The sequence below is a fragment of the Hyposmocoma kahamanoa genome, unplaced genomic scaffold (assembly GCF_003589595.1).
Source record: "Hyposmocoma kahamanoa isolate Upper Pololo Valley unplaced genomic scaffold, ASM358959v1 232, whole genome shotgun sequence".
NCBI lineage: Eukaryota > Metazoa > Arthropoda > Insecta > Lepidoptera > Cosmopterigidae > Hyposmocoma > Hyposmocoma kahamanoa.
In genome coordinates, this window is record NW_020653750.1 from 2,015,059 (window position 1) to 2,034,906 (window position 19,848).

Below are 19,848 nucleotides of genomic sequence, written 5' to 3' on the forward strand. Positions count from 1 at the left end.
AAAGGAAAGAGGAATATTATTATAAACCACATTAGGTATTGGAGGATTACGCTTTCTAGAAAACAAGACAACAGTGCTTTTGGGAATGCAAAGTTCAAGGCCATTTGTATCTAGCCAACATTACAAATGTTGAAGAGACTGCGTCATTGAGTAAGATGCTTTTTGAACACAACCGTTTACATTGTACAGCAAAAGATCGTCAGCGTATTGAAGAATTTTAACAGAATTATTAAGTAAGGACTCTAAGTCATATGTATATATATTATAAAGAATAGGGCTAAGAACAGAGCCTTGGGGAAGACCCTTCCATACATAACGAGTTAACTTAGCGCCATCCTGAAGATGTAAATTGATATATCTTTCAGACAACATATTTATGATAAAAGAAGATAACATTACAGGAATCCGTAAATCATATAATTTCTTTTGAAGCAGAGAAATTAAGACATTGTCATATGCTGCACTGATATCCAAAAAAGCCGATAAAAGAGATTCATTATTTGTAAAAGCCAAACGGACATCCATCACAAATATACTAATATTATCAAATGTGCTTTTACCTTTTCTAAATCCAAATTGGCTTGACGCCAACAAACCATTGCTTTCAACAAACCATTCCAAACGGTTTTTAACCAAGTGTTCAGCTAACTTTAAAAGTACGGATGAAAGAGCTATAGGACGAAAAGAGGAAGCATCCGACGCTAACTTGCCAGGTTTTAAGATTGGTATTATAGATTGATATTTCCATGATTTAGGGATATTACATGACAACATAACTGAGTTTACTATATCCAAAAAGTATTTAAGGGTCCTGTCGCTACAATTTATGAAAAATGAATATGGGATGCCGTCTTCACCTGGAGATGAATCCTTAACGAGAGAAAGTACACCTTTCAATTCGTTTAGAGAAAAGGGGGAATTAAGGACAGGGTGGTCTCCGGAGGAAAAAGAAGGAACAGAGCAAGTAATTAAATTAGGTGCTGAAACTGGAGCCAACTTATCCAAAAATTGATTTGCGAATTCAGATGGAAAATTGGGAGTCGATGAAGAATTAAATGCGCTTCGAAACCTTCTAATTTTTCCCAGACAAAGACGGGACTAACCTCAGGAGGTATAGATTCACAGAACTTCTTACATCCATCAAATTCCTTTTTTTTTTAAAAGCTTACGGATGTTACGTGCGACTTGTGAATGAATTTCAAAATTTTCAGAAGTCATGCACTGACCATAAATTCTTTCAGCTTCCTTCCTTCTCTTGATAGCCTCAGTGCATTCACAATCCCACCAAGGAGGCAATGGAAGTCTATCTGGATAACCTTTTCTAATGGGAAACAATTCATCTGCAACTTCAAGAAGCGTTTTAACAAGAGAATCTGAACAATGAGATTCCTCATGAATAGAAACAGATGGAAGTGAAGAAGTTCTATTTTCAACTCGCTGAGACAGTCCAGTCATGAGGAAATCTATACTTTATGCGGGGATTGGGTTATTGTGTAGGCATATGGCGAATAAAAGGAAGTGAAATTATAATAGGAATGTGGTCACTACCACAGGAAGAAGTATGAACATGTCATGAGAGCGAGGATGCTAAATCAGGCGTGGATACAGAGAGATCAGGCGCACTTAATCCTTCACCTGGACCTGTGAGCGTAGGAGCGCCATTATTCAAAATACAGAGATTTTGAGAGTCAAGTATGTCTAACATTAAGTCTCCAAAACTATTACACGAAGAGCTTCCCCATGATTGATGATGACAGTTAAAATCGCCTAATGCTAAAAAAAGTTTTGGTAAAACTGAAAATAAATTGTTGACTTCATTAAATAAGGCTGTTGAAGGATGTGGAATGTAAATAGATACGAAACATAATGCCATTTACAATTATTGCTATAGCATCTATGCCATCACTTAAAGCGGGTAATTGTAAGAGTTGGTAAGTTAGAGAGTTTTTAATGATTATGGCGACACCGCCATACCCATCAGATCTGTCTTTTCTAAGGGTGGAATAACCAGTTACTTTGAAAGGATAGCCAGGTTTCAACCATGTTTCTGAAAGACAAAGCATAAAGGGATGAAGTGCATTTATTAAATAAAAAATGTCCGATTTTTTACTGGAGGCACTTCTACAGTTCCACTGTAGAATTACTGGGTCCATATTGAGGACGACTTAAAACAGAATTTTCAATAACATTGGCAACGTAGGGCGGTTCAAATTTAGTCTCAATCATATTTGATTTAGTCAAGAAATTTACAATGGCTATAATAATGTCCGAGATAGATAGTCTGTGGACTAGTATCTGAAGAGGCTTTAAGTGCTGAACCATTAGGGAAAGCTAAAGGTATGTTGTAATCCTTTGCAAATGAATCATGTGCAGCACGATCATACCCACCCGCTACTTTAGGAGGGGACCGTGGTTGAACAAACACTGTTTTTTTTATAAGATTTATTAGTTGAATGAGCCTCTGCTGAAACTGTGTAGTTATTGTTCAGCCTACTATCATTAGATTTTTGTTGAGAGGAGCGAACTGCATCAGCAAAAGATCTTGAAATTGGAGGGTGATGTTTTGATGCTTCGGAATATGATATACTACTTTGGGCCATGGACACTTTAATTTCTTTTTGACGGGCAAATTCAGGACAGGATTTGCTATTTGCAAAATGGAATCCGGAACATAGGCAACAAGAAGCATAATCTACATGTACTGAGCAAGTTTCAGCAGTATGGTCTTCACCACATTTTAGGCAACGGGGTTTAGATCTACACTGCATTTTGGTATGACCATAACGGCAACAACGGTAACATTGTATTGTAGGATATATATACAGTTCAACAGATAAAGCAGTATAGCACATATAAATGCGCTTTGGTAAAACTTGTCCATCAAAGGTGAAAATTACAGTTTCCGAGTTATTAAATATCGCAGTCCCACTTACAATAGTTTTCCGCTTGATACGTCTAACTTTAATAATTTTACCGCACCCAATAGGCACTGAAACATTTTCAAGAACTTCATCATCTGTTCAATCGGCAGGGACACCACGCACTACTCGCATACGAGTCACATTGAAAGTAGGAATAACAGCTTTAAATTTGTGACTGGCAAGACTGGGGTCATCAACAAAGTTATTCGCATCAGCAACACTAGAGAAAGCCAAACTAAGCCTGTTGCGACCTATTCTTTTCAAACTTCCGTTTACAATGTTTTTAAAAGAGTTCTTTTTTTAAAAGTTTCCAAACTGTACAGGATGGAGCGTAACACGATCATCAGCTGTACTTTGTTCTTTCTGGACATGTACTACGTATGGGGCTAAATCTGTCACTTCATACTTCCTACCACCCTGCGGCCTTGAATTTGAAACAGAATCACCAACATTTGTTACAACATTGTTAGTACTATTATTAGCACCAACAATGCTAGCTTTGGCATCAGCAACAATGGGTAATTTAAATTTCTTGGAACATTCTTCCTCAGATTCAGAACATTGACAATAGTGTAAAGAGACTGGTTTGCCATCTCTTTTCCAACGATTTTTATTACAATGACGGCAGATTTTCCGGGGTTTAACTCTTTTACGGTCAGGCATAGGAATGCTGCCTTCAGTGTCCATTGATGAGTCGTCAATAACAACATTATAGGCTACTGGAGGCCCAGAGCTTGTTTAATAGGTCAATGTATCCATTATTACATTCTGTATAAAGCTTAGACTATGGAAACCAAAGGACATGTTATGTCTCTCTTATGTTGACATAGTATATGTGTAAATCAGACGTAATATAATATGTATATGATGCATTTCGACCTTAGAGGATTTCGACAATGAAAACATAAACATGTTATTGTCTTTGTTTAATTACTGTGTGCCGTCGTAAGCCAAAAGAAATAGCATTACATTGGTCTGTGCCAAACACGGGAATCGAAAATACCTAGCGTCATCTTAAATTAGGAATGGTCGTTACAAATAGTATGTGGCAATATCGAAAATCCGATATCGTATATCTTAGAAACTATATTTCGATATTACTCCGCATCGTATATTTTATAGCGATTCCGAATCAAGCCGAGCGCTGACGAGTGGATACCAATACGAAATCATATATTTTCCAAACTATATGCCGATATTGCTTCGTATCAGATTTTCACTATGTATTCACTGAGTGGATATCAACGCGAAACCGTCTTTTGTGCGTCTACGAAACTGTGTACTAACATTCGCCCGCATTACTCCTGTAGAACTATAACCAATAATATAGTTTCCAAATCTGATCCCGCATATCAGTAACGGCAATGTATCAACGCAGCGCGCACGCGGGCTGTATCCATGAATATATAGTTTCAGAAAATATATAGTTTTGAATTCCGATTTCGAATATTGATATACATATAGTTTCTATACGATATTCAGAAAAAGCTATATTACCCATTTCTATCTTAAATGCCAACTGTGTTCATTTTGCAGTGCCTACATGAGGTACATACATACATGATGCGGTTGTTAAAGGGAAGTACATCAAATGTCAAAACAAATGTTTTTGCAAGTGTTTTAATGAAATATTTGCATTGATAGTAATAAAATGAACAAAAATATTGACAGTGAGAACAATTAGGTATTAATAAAAATGCGTCGCTGCAACATTAAGGGATGGGACATTAACAAAAGCGAAAATCACCGAATATAACATTGCACAGGCATGTTTACCTACTTTTCTGTCTATAAATCACACAATAGCCCAAATATCTCATGCAATTAGACTTATTTAAGTAGTTTCTTCATAAACCTTCCAAATTTTGCTTTGGTTACTTCAGATTACCTACTTTTGATGATTGTTATTAATGATTGTTTTGTGATAGTGTTGTTCTTGTAAGCGTACATATTAACGATATTCTGTTATTAAAACAATTCACTACGAGGTTTTTATTATTTATATTTTTAGTATTTCAAGTTTACCCACAAACTTGGAGCATATAGGACGGGAGACGCTATTAGCGTTATTTCTCGAACAAAACTTTCTGCCACTTTTTGAGGGGCAGAGTAGTACTACAAGCAAACGGGTGCACTCAAATGTAAATTAAATTGTATCACTATGGTCTCACACAAACAAAAGTCTACAACACTAGCTTATTTTTACAAATACACAGATAAAACACACATTCATATCATGTCCGTACACAGAATAGGCCTACGAAAATAAATCGATTCTCATGAATATACTAGAGACGGAAAGTTATCGACGTGACGGTGTCGATATGTATTACGTACTGGTTAATCATGTATATGAAAAATGTAATTCCACCCTTGGCTAGACTGGTGTAGTGATTTTCTTTTTCCAATTTTGTGTGTATTGTTGAACGGTGGTATTGTTTTACTTGTATTTGCCAGAGGAGATTGCCCATTGACTTACTAATAAATGGATGACAATAAATACAATCCAAAGTCTAATCCAAAACACAATTTTGCCATAATTTAAAGGCCCAAAAATTATCCATATTCAGCTTCTACTGGAAAAAACAAAATGCACAATATTTAGCTTCTAGTGAAAACTACTTGAACACAAGAGTGATGGAGTAGTCTTAATGTCAATATTAATTAATTTTATAGTACCTATTATGTTGAAGTTTATATGAATTCACTTCAAGTAATAAGAGTTGTTTAGATATATAGGTACATACAAATACTGTAAATGTGGAATAGCTGTGTCTCTCTGTTGGTAGGTATGATGTACTGTAAGAAATGTATCGATTTTTCGAATTAATTTCTAGATTCCAACTAGACGTAAACTCAAAGTTTCATAATCTCGAAAACCGATTTATAACAAAACCGTCATGCATTCAGGGGATTTTGGTTGCTTATTACAAAGAAAAGATTAAGTTAGTTTGTTTTGTAATATTCCTAAAATAACCTAAAAACGTACATTTGGGATTACAAAAATTCGTCTTGTGTAGGACAAGGACAATTAGCTATTTGGTTATTTTTATTGCTTTTGTAATTTATGTGTATTGTATGTATGTACTCATACATGTAGTTTTATTTTTTTCTTACAGTATGGCATGATTTATGATTATTTATATTAAACAATTACAATTTATTTTCATTATTTATAATTTATTACATACCTACCTAATTTTAAATTTTTATTGAATTGATATTCAATTGTTTTTTGTGAAATGACTTTACAAAGATCGAACACTTAGAAAAAATTTCTTCGATCCGGCCGAATTCGAACCGACGTCTTCTAGCATACCGTGGCAGACGCTATACCAACTAAGCCACGGCATGAACCACGAATTTATCTATGTGCTTGTTGTCGTGTTTTTGTATTTGGTTTTTCAACGCCTTTTTAGTCGTAGCGCCATCTGTGAGAAATCTATGAAAGTTTTATCACATATCAAATTATTATCTAATATACAATACGACGGAGAAATCAATTTGAATAAACTTCGTTACATAACCTGTGGATAAAAATAGGAGCTAAAAGAGCGCGTAGCTTCTCTATAACGAAAAAACAGCGTCCATGAAGTACTGCATTTTATTGTCTATAGTTGCCTGTTAGTAAATAGGGAACTTCATAGGCATGCTTATGTGAAATGTTCGAATATTTTCAAATATTTTTTATGTAATCGATAAAATGAATCAATGTGATCATTGTGAAAAAAATGTCTTAAAACAGAAAATTTGCAATTAATGTAAAAAATAGGCTTATGTATGGAATGTAATTCCACCTTTGGCTAGACTGGATACAGCAGAGATTTTTTTGCAAGTTTATATAGCACATTGTTTCGTGGAGTACTTGACGCGGTGAATTCGATAGTAAAAATAAAAAAAACATTAATTTGAAAGTAGTGTTTATTGTGCGATAGTTGTTTTGTGCTTATACCTTAAAGAAACAAAAAAAAAACAGTTTCAACATTCAAGCCATACATTTGCATGTCGATACCTAATGACTTATCGATAGATTATGGTACAACACTAAAGAAATCCGCCATTTGTAGCGTTCAATTTTTGTTTATATAAACACGTTCATTCTGTAGTTAAGGCAGCTCCTTTCCTTTTTTTCCATCCTCTAATAAATAATAAAGTCTATTTCCAAGGCGTAAATGTCAGTTTTTGAACGATTTTGGAATGTCCCCTGTCTGTCCTGTCTCTATCACTGTGTCACTCATGTCACTGTCATTCTGTGCTTTGCTTTGCTTTGCGATAGTGTGAAAATGTGAAATGAGATATTGAGAAGAGTAATTTTATGTTCCAGAATATCGCAATAAATTGTCTTACTTTGTTTTAAACTAAATGAGCGCCTTATGTGTTTTGTAATTTTCTCTTTTGTTAATTTTCCTGGGCACTGAAAAATGGCACGAAATTTATTATTACAAATCTGTTTATTCTTCGTTTATTCTTGTGTGGAAGCATCTGTTGTTGCCGTAGTTAGTAATTCCGTGACTGTGGACTGTAGTACACTTCGTATGGGCCAGTATATATGCCCAGATCCCAGTATAAACCCCATAGATCCAGATACCCAGCAGTATATAGGTTGCATGAAGGGAAAAGAAATACCCTCGGAAGGAGAAGCTGAAGGTAACACTTCGGTTATTTATGCTCCCTACAACTCCTTTAGATCGTTCATAATATATCCTATAGGCCACAGTCAATGTTGGGACTGCATCAGCTGAATCTATCTTGTTATTCCTGAGTGAAAATAAAGTAAATACTTTGTATTTCAGTGCAATGCATAGCAGCTGATGGCATAATTTGCAATGAAACAAAAAATTCTACATTCAAAAGGAGGCTGCCATGTAAGTGGACGTAAGTATAAAAACATCAATTTTCTATACAGTTTAAGTAGTACCTTTAGTACTTGAGATGTCTTTTTCTTTTACAGAAATGGCTACTCACTAGAAATAGCACTACTGCTATCAGTGTTCTTAGGCATGTTTGGCCTGGACAGATTCTACCTTGGCTACCCTGGAATAGGGTTGGCTAAGTTGTGCACTCTGGGTTTCCTTTTTCTTGGTCAGCTATTGGATATTATACTCATAGCAGCTCAGGTAAGTTTTTAATTTCAATACAATTTTTATGTTACCAAGCCCTGGCATGTTCAAGCTGACAATGATAATATTAGGGGTTAAAGTATGAAATTGCCGTTTTATTGCAATAGGTTCTTTGAATTTTCATAGAATCTTCATGGTTTGAGGTTTTCGAATGAAACTTTTTTCAAATGGTTTCTGTGATTTTTATTTTTTAAATTTGAAACATTTGAATATCGACTTTCAATTGTTTTTGTTATTCAATTTAGACAAGAAAGATGGATACTGCGAAAATTCGAGTGATTTTTGAATACGAGTTCCGACGCGGAACTAACGCGGCAGAAACAGCCCGCAATATCAATGCTGCGTTTGGAGAGGGGTCTACTAATGAACGCACCGTGCGATTTTGGTTTAAACGCTTTCGTGATGGAAATTTCGACTTAAAGAACGAGGCACGAGGAAGACCGCCCACACAGGTGAATAACGATGAATTAAGAGAGATAGTGGAAGCCGATCCTAGTCAAACTACCCAGGAATTAGCGGCATGGTTTAATGTTACCTTACCCACAATATTGACTCACTTGCGTCAAATCAATAAAATAAAAAAATACGAAAAATGGGTGCCTCATGATTTGACTGATCTGCAGAAAGAAACGCGTGTTGAAACTTGTGTTGCCTTGTTGAACCGGTACAGAAATGAAGGAATATTGGATCGAATTGTAACATGTGATGAAAAGTGGATTCTTTATGATAACCGGAAAAGAAAAATGCAATGGCTGACCCCAGGTCAAATGCCACAACAGTGTCCTAAAGCAAAACTTACCAATAAAAAGGTAATGGTAACTGTTTGGTGGTCTCAGCATGGTGTTATTCACTATAGTTTTCTCCGATCTGGTCAAGCAATAACGGCAGATGTCTATTGTGCCGAACTCCGAACCATGTTGACAAAACTAGCAGTAAAACAGCCCCGACTCATGAATCGATCTTCACCATTATTGCTCCACGACAACGCGAGACCTCACACAGCACGAGAAACCATTTTGACCCTTCAGGAACTGCAGTTAGAAACCATTCGTCATCCTCCGTATTCACCAGACCTTGCTCCAACGGACTACCATTTTTTTCGTGATTTGGACAATTATCTACGTGACAAGAAGTTTTCTTCCCAGGAGGCAGTACAAAATGCTTTCACACAGTTTGTGCAGTCTAGATCGTCGGAGTTCTATCGCAAAGGCATTAATAACCTTCCCATTAGATGGCAGCAATGTATAGATAATAATGGCAACTATTTTGATTAAATAAATTTGTTAAAAATTTAAAAAATAAACAATTTAGATTTTCAGTACAAATCGGCAATTTCATACTTTAACCCCTATTATGTGTTTTTGTAACATGATATTATACTACCTTGTAGAAACGGTTGGTAAAATTATTACAAACTTTTCTCAAAATCAATATTGTCCTTTTACAGGTAGTAGGACCATCAGATGGTTCAGCCTACATTATACCATACTTTGGAGCTGGTGTCTCTGTAGTTCGCAGTACCAACGAGACCTACCTGCTTCCACAGGCAGATTGGCATAACATCACCTGACAGTGGGGTACAATCTCCTTCTATGTGGATGAAGATTATGAATGGACTTAATAATGCAATCCAAAGGTGCAAGCGCCATGTCCTTAAAACAAAAATATAAGTTATTTGTGTGAATATTAGTTGTTAGTGATGTGTGACACCAAGGTATCATGAACTTTGCCCTGGCTTGGCTACCCTTAATGAGATATGACTTTATTAAGACTACATATTGTTTAGTATGTTTAACAAGAGACATGATGTGATTTTGTGTTTCAAATAAGAGTGACAGTGTGTAAATACAATCATGAGCATTCTTTAGACAACCAGTCCTGCAACATGCGTCACTGGTAACTTCTAGTGCCGAAATTTCATGTTCCCAGACACAAGCAATATGTTTGCTAATAAGATGAAATGTGAGAAATGTGTCCTATGATGAATATGAAGTTTCAGGATACATTAAAGTTTATTCTGTAGTCAGTTTAGTGTAAACAAAAACATATTTGTAACTAAATAATTTACTACAACTAAGCAACATTTAAGCAATAAAATTTTAAATTCTGTTAACTAGTTGCTATTTTGCTTTCTTTTATAGCTGGCTGAGTTTCCTGTAATGATACATCAGTAGAGGGTGCTGTTAATGTGAAGATCACAGGTATTTTTGACAGTAGTGGGTTTCCATATTTCTCCAGTAGTCTTATCCAGGATAGAAGAGAATCTCTTGATGAGGTACCTACAACAAAGAATCCAGTTAGTAGAATGGTCATATTACAAGCACTGCGTTGGCGGGCTGGTGGTATATTGTGACATTGCAATATAGTGTGGTGTGCCTAAGTGGGGTGTAGTGCTCATGTATTAGAAATAACAGGTAGCAGTAAACACTTTCCTGCACATGTAAATTAAGTATTACCAGTAGCACATATAGAAACTATTGTTCCGTCATCTTGTTCATGTACTGTACACTTAGTTGCTGGTAGTGTACTTTGACCAATTACACCAGGTATGCCTATAGGCTTCTCTATGTTTGATACATCTGTAATAAAATTTACATATTTTAGTTTATAGTGAAGAATTGGGTAATTAATATTCGAGTGGTGTCCTGGAATATCAATTAATATTTCATAATAATACGAAAATAATAAAAGTTGCCACCGACATTAGATAGAGAAAACTGACATGAAAATTACCCATAAGTTGCTAGTTAATATGAACTAGCTAATATGAATTTTCATATTAGCTAGCAGTCAGTCAAGAGTGTTGCAATATTGTAATTACTAAAATGATTATTGTTTCATAGAAATTAATAAGAACTTACCATCTGGATCCTTATTATCTACATGTTCTGGTCTTATTTTTCCAAAGAGAATAAAGTAGTTAACAACTTGATCCCTTAAGTATACGAAGAAAGGTCCTCGAACTGTTAGGGGCTCTTCTAGCGGTTGTTCTGCTAATAAAACCTTTTGTGCATCACTCTGAGCACTGACAACCCAGGTCTTGTCTAATGATGCTTCTATTTCTTCTGTCTGACAGAAAAGTAAATAGTATTATAGTTCTTTTTTATAAAAAGTTATACAGTTAAGTAACTTTTGCTTGTATTTAAATTCTATAATGGCTGTTATATTTTTAAAATCCCTACCGAAAGAATAACAAGTGAACTGTAACAAAGATATTAAAACAAAATGTATTTCCTCAGGATAAGTTATATAGAGGTCTGTGTAGGAAATTGTACACATGGTTAACACAATTTTACAATGAGTGACTAGGAGAAATCAACCGGTCAACTTCAATAAATATATAATATTACCTGCCAAATATCAACTCTAGTTTCTGCATCAACAGATGTAATCCTCTGTATTGCCAAGATAGCTAATTCCAAAGTATCTTTGGGCAGCTCATCAGGCAGGTACCATGGGCTGAGGTTCTTGAACTTTGGCATCCAGTACATCATCCTCCAGAATTTCCTAAGAGGTATACCTCGCCGCCCAAATATGTTTAGTAACATTTGTTCCATTTCTGTATCAGGAATTACATCTGGAAGAAACAAGGTTGTTATTTTGTAATTATAGTACACACAGGAGTTAAACAATTCTGACCCTTATTATAAATGTGATATCAATGCTGGAAAGGCAAAATATCCAACATGCATTTGGAAAATATTACAGGAGAGTGATTTAAAACACGAAGAAAATAAAAATCATAACTCTAATTTTTATTTGTTGTATCATTGTCTATTTAATTTTTCGGGACGAAGATAAAAATGTGGTGTAAAATGTAGTAAACGCGATAATGTTTGTAGTTAGCAATGTAATTAGTTAAATTATACATCTTTCTATACTATATTACGTTAATTATATATATATATATATATAGAAATAGAAACCATTTATTGTAACTTATTGTATTGTATTTATTGTAATTTATTGTAACCAATTATATATGTGCAAGAAGTTTATAAGTTTTTCTACAACAAAAATCAGTAAAAACTAACTATGTCAAAATGCGTGTGCGAGGTTTTAATTTTAAGGCAATGATATGGAAAACTAGAAAGTTTCAGTGTTTCCATGATATGTTATGATTTTTTTCTTCTGTAATGTTTTCCAAATGCAGGTTGGATGGTTTCCAGGGTTGGTATGGTCTTTCATGGAAGTCCATGAAAGACCATACCAATGCTGATTTCCTGGATTGTGTTCTATGTGAATTGAGGTCAGTATTGCAGAGTGGCGTTTAGAAATCTGTAGGATGTAGAATAAAATAATGATTATCTGTACGCACGGTTATCTTCCATTTGCTCTAACAGGTCTACTGTACACTGTTGCTGTTTAGGATAATGCATAAATTCAGCCTGAAAAATATTTTGAGGTATAAACTTCCCCTTTGGTAATATATCCACTAGCGCTTTATATACGTCCAAGTCTTTTTGCACGCCAAACTCTTGCATTCTCGCCAAAGCCGCGTAAATGAACTCTACGTGACCTCTTCTGCGAAAGTCTGTTTTAGCTTCATACATTTTTATAGCTTCTAAATAGGAGCTCTTATTTTTCTTTGGTATCGTCACAAAGGGGTCATACACAGTTACTCGCTTTTCGGAACTTTCCCAACGTTTCAATATAAAGTTGTTCGTCTTACATCTCAAAATACTCCTAATTATTTTTGTAGCCATCTCGAATTTTGTGTATAGGTTATGTTGAGGTTATAATTGTAATACAACACTTAAGTAAAAATAAGAAGTATTATATATAATAAACATATATCTATATTACACTATACTCAATAAATATGTTAATAATTCAATATTATAATTTTTATTTTTTTTAGTTCAAGCATATATTTGATAAACATACGACATAAGTAACGTTTTAAAATGAAATCGAAAATCACTCGTTCATTTCGTTACTCAAAGTTCATTCCACAAAGCACGCATTTAGCCTTTAGCCAATGAAAGTGTTGAGAAAGCGGAATTACAGATTAGAAATGAAATTAAATGAATGACTGAAATGTGAATGAGTGTAATAATACGATATATCGACATCACAGACCAAATCGACATACTACGTTCCTCTGTACGCACTGGCGCCTGTCTTGAAAAGCAAATCTAAAAGAAAACAAAGCCTATATATCACATTACACTTTTATGCCAAGGTTTCACTGTTAACTAGATATTACATACAAAAATGTTTTTAAGACGTTCATAATTATGTATGTAACGATCCAGTTTCGCGGCATTTTATTGTATCTTCCATTCCTTTGCTCATTCATTCTTTTTCTGTATCAGTTGACGTCACGTCAGTATTGTCAGTCAGTAGTCAAGTTAGCAAAGTCAGTTGATATTTGGTTCGAAAGTAGAGTTAACGCCACTTTCATATGAGGTGTCTACGTATTCAAATACGAACTTTATAATTTGTTCTATAATATATAATGAAATTTGTTTACATATTAACTTGTATTGAATTTTGGCAAGTTTTAAAGATATATAATAAATAATTATATATGCATTAGTTTTGTGCGAAGTGCTAAAGGTAACATTTAAAAGACAAAATAAAAGTGTTATTATTTTCTCACGATGTGGAACAAGTACTTATTTGGTGAATTCGTCATTCTACTTCTTGTCTGCTGCACTGGTAAATTAAATTATTTTAATTTGTGCCTTTACATATTTAACAAGACAAACTGCATTATGTACGAAACTGCAAGTGTAGTGAAAATTTATAACGTCACATTTTGTATCGAACTATATAACGTCTAATATATATTTAATACAAATTCTTTCGACGTCATAATAATTTATTGGGTAGTAGTAGTCTATGTCGACTTTTTTATCTAGTTCTGATGTATACCTAAATACTTTTTTAGAAATGTCGCTTTGTTTCACAACTTTTCAATAAAAATCATATTTCATTCGGCTTATTGAAATCATCGAACGTATAAATGATGCCAACGCGTCGAAAAAAGTTACAAATCCCAACGTAACTTTTTTTTTAAATTACATATTTCACGAACTTTACTTCGTTGTTAAAATGAATCGAGCCAGCTTATTCTATTCTTACTGGAAAGGAGTTATACGATTACAAACATCAGGACTACTTTAGTTCTACATGTGGCTGAGTTTTTAAATTTTTATGTTTTAAAAGTATCTACCTAGTAGGTAGATTCAAATAAATAAAAAACACAAATAAACAGGCGTATCTTGTAATATCTCGGAATTTATATGTATACATTTTGTTCAAAGTATTTGATTTTAATAATAAACTATTTATAAATAACATTTAGTCATAATAAACCTTTAAAATTGAGCAGAAATTTAAGAACGCTGCCTGCTGTTATCGTTAACAGTCACACGATGATTAAGTTTTGAATGTTCGTGATCGCAATTTTTTCAAACATTTTGCAAATATTTTTTTTATTATTTATCATTTGGTGGTAAATATAGAGTATCCATTAAACATAGTAAAGGTCTCTAATGTTGACGTCACTAGAGAGTTGTTTTGATGAAGTTTACTGGAGTGTCACGCCTTCAGACCGGCTCACTGCAGGCTGGGTTATTTTTTCACGTTGTTTATAACGCCAAAAGTGACGGTGCTGGGCATCTGTCCAAACGCCTACGAATGTCTCCAATTGCGATGTTCGGGTCTTTAGTTTACATCGATGCATCGTGTTACCGCCTCGTAAACTGCAGTCATTAACCGTCTGGTTTACGACTGATACCTTCATCATCTTCAACCTGACGACGTTCATTGTTGAATATATGCATTGATAGAATATCACTCAACAAGCTTTACCAGAGCTTTTCGTCGGTCATCGATAGCCTATGTATACAACACGTCTTGCATTGCAAGACTGATTTGGGTAATTTTCAGGTTAGTCTCTACCTAATTTCGGCGGCAATTTTTATTATTTAAATACTGTAGAATATTATCATGAAGTATTAATTACTTAATCTTCGCGTGTAGTATTTTGAAATATGATTTAAATTTCACGATAATATCTCACTCGAGTACTGAAATAATAAATATTGCCACCGAAATTAGACAGAGGAAACTAATTTGAGATTATTAATAATAATAATTGAATTATCTATTTATACCTCATTAAAAAGAACGTCACTTCCCATTCATGTTTCTGAATTTATTTCCAGGGTCGTATGTGAAACGCCGTTTGGCAGTCGGCTAGCTTTTGTGTAAAAAAAAATACGCTCAATACTGACTCAACATTTTCATAAACGTCCAAGCAAACAAGTGTACATACTTCCTCTTTTTATTGTTTACAGGACCATTGCCAATTCAGTATGACGTTATGGAAAAACAAAACAATTTGATAAATTAAAGTGTGGCCGCTATTATTTTTAGTTGCATCTGACTAATTGTTATGTATGAATTTTCCTTCTATAAATTCGGTTTTGACAACTTGTTATTATACCCAGATTGATTCAATGGGTCCCTGTTGAATATTGCCGACGAGCTTTTGGCTGCATTTAATTTTAATCAACTTGGTAGTGTATTATTATAAATCTGATTATTTCGTTCATACAAAGCATGAGGGACAGGTCGTGAATTTGAAATTTTAAAGGCCATGCTCATCTTCATTGATGCTTCATGATGGTGATGACGAATAGAGCAATAATTATTATCAACCGAGGTATTCTATTAATTACGCGAGTTATTGTATTAACGATGTCGAGGTTGATACACATAATATTTGTTTGATTGGCCTTGGAACGAATCAGCTCTTTCATACATTTTGATCGAGTCTATATGAAGATTCTTTCGCAGATTGAGATGGGCCCCCAAGCAAAATTTGTTTACTTTGGTGAGCAGAAACAACTCTTTTTCCTGAGTTTTTTTATATGGTACAAAGCGGCTTGAATAGCCGTTTCAGCATATTCGTACTGTCCACGACACTCAGTGGCACTTAATGTTGTTAAAATTAAGTCTCTATTTGTGACTCGTTTCAAACGGGAAAACTTAGCAGGGAAATTGTTGGTACACTAAGTGATTTTCATGTTTTATTTATAGCTAATATACTTTGTTATCTCTTAAAATATTTAAATATTTTTCTGTTTAAATATTTAATGTGCGTACAATAATGCCACACTGATACAAATGTTTTACGTTAAACAAGGTAAATACAAAATGCCGGTCGATGTTTTACAAACTTCTGCATAGATTTTATAATTGCATAGTCGTCGACTAAATGATCGTTGGGATAGAAATAAAGTCACACAAACTGAAACATAATATTTTGAACTTCTAGCCATGGAAATTAATGCAATTTTTAAATCTCAAATTATTCATTCGCTTGGCATAGGATACAGTATGTACCAAACATGTCAATAATTAATCGTCGAAGAATTAGGTCATAGAGTGAAAACTGCTACTTATATAGAATGTTCACAGATTTTAAATTTATATTTCTTAAATAAAAAAATCCTTAAAAAAATCAGAAATGAGGAGATCCGTAGAAGAACGAAAGTCGCCGACATAGCTCAAAGGATTAGCAAGTTGCAGTGGCAGGGGGCAGGGCACATAGCTCGTAGAACTGAGACCACGAACCTGAAGGCGTTCAGTGGGATGGCCCTCTACTAGATGGACGGATGACCGGGTAAGGGCGGCGGGTAACCGATAGATGCACGTCGCCTCCGATCGGCTAGTATGGCTGGAAATTTTGGGATATTCAACAGTGGACGTGTTCCGGCTGATATGATGATTTCCTAAAATGGTTAGTTAAACTCTGATTTCCTCAAGCAAATTATTATAATTTATTTCAGTTATATTAACTAAAAGTAGTCATGTGTGATTGTATTCATAACTTATTACAATTACGTGTGCTGGTGCAACGTTCTTAAACATTTTTGATTTTCATTTGATAAAAATTTATAAATATATACTCGGAACATCTCGGTAACATTTACAAATGAAGCTCCTTAAAGTATAATTTGCAGCTGTCTGTTCTCTTGTAATTTCGGATAGCTTCCTCGCCTTTTTTCCTCAGAATTAACAACGTGGAAAATCGTTCTATGGGTCATTCTTAAAATAGGTGTCAGAAAAAAAAAATAATAATATTTTTTTAAATTTCGTTTCGTTAGTTTCGTTAAGCTTAAAGACCTTCAGAATCAAAATCATGGTTGTGACATTACAGACATGGGAGTGACGTGTATGTGTGTTCAAACATTTCTAAAAGATGTTTGTAATAAATAAAAGTTGTTTTTATTTTCATATTGGCTACTGGGTCCATCACTCGCAATACGCAGAACAGTAACATTCTGGTTGGTAATTAAATGAGCCAATGCTTTTTTAAGTGAGCGTAAATTACACACGTCAGATAGGTAGTGAGGAACGTCTTTTAAGCTGTCTAGTCTGCTGTGGAATGGTTCTGTTCACCAAAAAACCTTTTGGCACGCCTTTCTAGTGAATCCAGAGTCGACACTTAGCAGAACCATTCCATAGGTGGCATCAGTACTCCATACGAGACCGAACTTGTGCTTCGTTCAGTTGAAGCAACTGTCCCAGGGTAAAGTCCCTATCTACCGAGCCGAGACATAGGGTATTCCGGAGAGACTACGGGCTCCCAATCCCAAGATCAGGGTTCAGGGTGCAGCGGGCGTCCGGGCCGAGACCTCCGATAGAGATACGCCTTCACGGGCGTCTATGGTGGACCCAGACTTGGGTATGGACTCGCTGGGGTTTGTGGTAAGCTGCAGAGACGGACATGTTCGTCTTCCCCGGTGGTGTGTGGCCGGGGCGTCTGTCTCCTGCGCAGCTAGCGCGTCTTAGTAGCGGTCTAGATGAGGACGTAAGTGAAGGAGACGCGCGGGGCACATGAGTTGCCCTATAAGTCGGAAGCATGTTCAAACATGGTCGCAGGACACTACGACCCGCATCTCCGGCACTAGCCCGGAGAGCTAGCTAGTAGAGGATGAGCTAGACATCCTCCGGTCCCTCCAGCTGCTTAAGTTGTTGGGAACTGGAGAGACACCGTTTTTCGCCGTCATGAAGTACCATACAAGAAGTGAGAAGTGAGAGTACCATACAGCTCCGCCACCAATGAGAAGATTTGGTAGTGGACCTTAGAGTCGACGGCTTAGGTGGCAACCGTTAGTTGTGCAATGCGCGACGGGAAGTGAGCGTGCCTACAGCTTCGGTGCCTATCTGGAAAACGGAGGGTACTGTACGCGCACCAGGGGCTGCTGACACGAGGCACTAGCCTCTGGAGACCCGGATGAAGTCCCCTGTACACTAGCTGATCTGGAGTCAGAACCTGAACTTAGAAGGTTCCTGTGCATGCACAGGTTATAGTGCCCTTCTCGTATACCCTAGGGTCGGTAGGGAGGGTCCCTATAATCAAAGTTAATGGAGAAAGATATGGGGCTGTCCCAGTGTGAAGTACCGTCTCGCCTTTGAAAGGATGCCAAGCTTCATGGCTGCATTTTTGGCCATGGATGCAATGCCGAAGATTTTAAACTTAGTATTTATATTGCAAGGCACCATACGCAATAGTAAGGTTCCTGCCTCAAAGTATAGACTTTTATGCCTATAAAATTGTAATTAGAAGGCACTTGCACTGGATAAATGTCATGACCGTGGAAGATTGTCACAACCGTGATGTTTACGAAAACGCGGCTGTGACACCTACGGTTGTGACATTTTTGCGCCATGCCACTCATACCTTGAAAGTCTTTTATTGAATATTGGCTTAATTATAACCATAAAAATCCCGCTATATAAACATATAATATATGCCAAAATTAACAAGTAAATCGAATATTTACCTTTACAACACAAATCCACAGTTTTGACTCGTTATGCTCGACAGTTTCCAAAATAAATGTTTTCGAAATTAATTTTTCGACACCACAACAATGAACGCCATCGCGAAAAGCAATCATTTGAGGAGTTGGCACTAGAAGTATATAATTATTGATGTTGCCCGATGTTTAGTTCTAAAAATTACGACTTAGGTAGATTTTTGTATTTGACCATAGACGTGATAAAAAAACAAGTCACAAAAAGTTTTGTGAAAAACTTAAGCGTTATTTATTTGTTTGTACAGAAATATTGATATTAATTTATCGGGGCTACATAACAATTCATAGATAAGAGGTAAAAATCTGAGTTATGTTTATAATATTTTATTAGTTTAGGTTTAATGTTGCAAATTCGGGAAAGTCACACGACATGGTCGTGACATTTCATGTAGTTCCGGCCAAATCAAAAATATATTATGTATTACATTTATATACTTGTAATATGGCAAAATATACATTGAGTAATTGTCTATCATGTGATTCATTTTTGCTTTTCATTATATTGCAAAAACATGCACTTCTCATTGGGTATCGGTTATTTGCTTGAGAATAAGAATTACCCCTATGCTTATCAATTTTTTATCTAACATCGACCCACTTTGTACGTGTGTGTACACACAAGAGCTAATGTACACATGGCAAAAAAGTTGTCAACTTCTTATATTAATTCCGATAAAACATGCAGAATAAGCATAATACAGAAAAATTTAAATGGCGTAACGAGTTTGAATTTTTCTACCAGGATTTAATTTCCTCCGTCGTTTTTCCTCAAAATTTGTCTTTGTGACAGCAATGTAAAGTGAGGACAGACAACCCTATTTGTCTTTGTAAGTAGAATAACACTTAAGTCAACAGTGTGCAATAACCATTCGATCTCTTCGACTTTTTCCCCTCTGTTGTATATCACACGTTTTTAACTTCTGCCGTTTCATAACAATGACTTTAGTCCGAGTGAATACGTCC

At 35.4% G+C, this 19,848-nt stretch overlaps 3 protein-coding genes across 3 annotated transcripts in view; 2 read left to right on the forward strand and 1 right to left on the reverse strand.

The window, feature by feature from the left end:
* The first annotated feature begins 7,313 nt into the window (after nucleotides 1–7,313).
* Nucleotides 7,314–9,773, forward strand: LOC113228426 (TM2 domain-containing protein CG10795). The gene is made up of 4 exons (XM_026461726.1): nucleotides 7,314–7,568; nucleotides 7,715–7,796; nucleotides 7,873–8,038; nucleotides 9,489–9,773. The coding sequence occupies exons 1-4, from the start codon at nucleotides 7,343–7,345 to the stop codon at nucleotides 9,609–9,611; spliced, it is 597 nt and encodes a 198-aa protein (XP_026317511.1). The 5' UTR covers nucleotides 7,314–7,342; the 3' UTR covers nucleotides 9,612–9,773.
* A 347-nt stretch (nucleotides 9,774–10,120) lies between these two features.
* Nucleotides 10,121–12,747, reverse strand: LOC113228425 (evolutionarily conserved signaling intermediate in Toll pathway, mitochondrial). The gene is made up of 5 exons (XM_026461725.1): nucleotides 12,360–12,747; nucleotides 11,392–11,618; nucleotides 10,903–11,110; nucleotides 10,498–10,620; nucleotides 10,121–10,320 (listed from the first exon to the last, which is right to left on the reverse strand). The coding sequence occupies exons 1-5, from the start codon at nucleotides 12,745–12,747 to the stop codon at nucleotides 10,151–10,153; spliced, it is 1,116 nt and encodes a 371-aa protein (XP_026317510.1). The 3' UTR covers nucleotides 10,121–10,150.
* Nucleotides 12,748–13,440: 693 nt separating this feature from the next.
* Nucleotides 13,441–19,848, forward strand: part of LOC113228523 — a 41,890-nt gene continuing 35,482 nt past the window's right edge. The window contains exon 1 of the mRNA XM_026461862.1: nucleotides 13,441–13,705. Coding sequence (XP_026317647.1) covers nucleotides 13,648–13,705 — 58 coding nt within the window. The 5' untranslated portion in view covers nucleotides 13,441–13,647. The remainder of the gene's footprint in view (nucleotides 13,706–19,848) is intronic.

Excerpts from the sequence above, each read along its gene's own strand:
- LOC113228426 (XM_026461726.1), top strand. The coding sequence starts at position 7,343 with ATGGCACGAAATTTATTATTACAAATCTGTTTATTCTTCGTTTATTCT. Across the intron at positions 7,569-7,714 it reads CTCGGAAGGAGAAGCTGAAG|TGCAATGCATAGCAGCTGAT; the intron begins GTAACACTTCGG and ends TTTGTATTTCAG. Across the intron at positions 8,039-9,488 it reads TTATACTCATAGCAGCTCAG|GTAGTAGGACCATCAGATGG; the intron begins GTAAGTTTTTAA and ends GTCCTTTTACAG.
- LOC113228425 (XM_026461725.1), bottom strand. The coding sequence starts at position 12,747 with ATGGCTACAAAAATAATTAGGAGTATTTTGAGATGTAAGACGAACAAC. Across the intron at positions 11,111-11,391 it reads CTAGAGTTGATATTTGGCAG|ACAGAAGAAATAGAAGCATC; the intron begins GTAATATTATAT and ends CTTTTCTGTCAG. Across the intron at positions 10,321-10,497 it reads AGTTTCTATATGTGCTACTG|GTACCTCATCAAGAGATTCT; the intron begins GTAATACTTAAT and ends TCTTTGTTGTAG.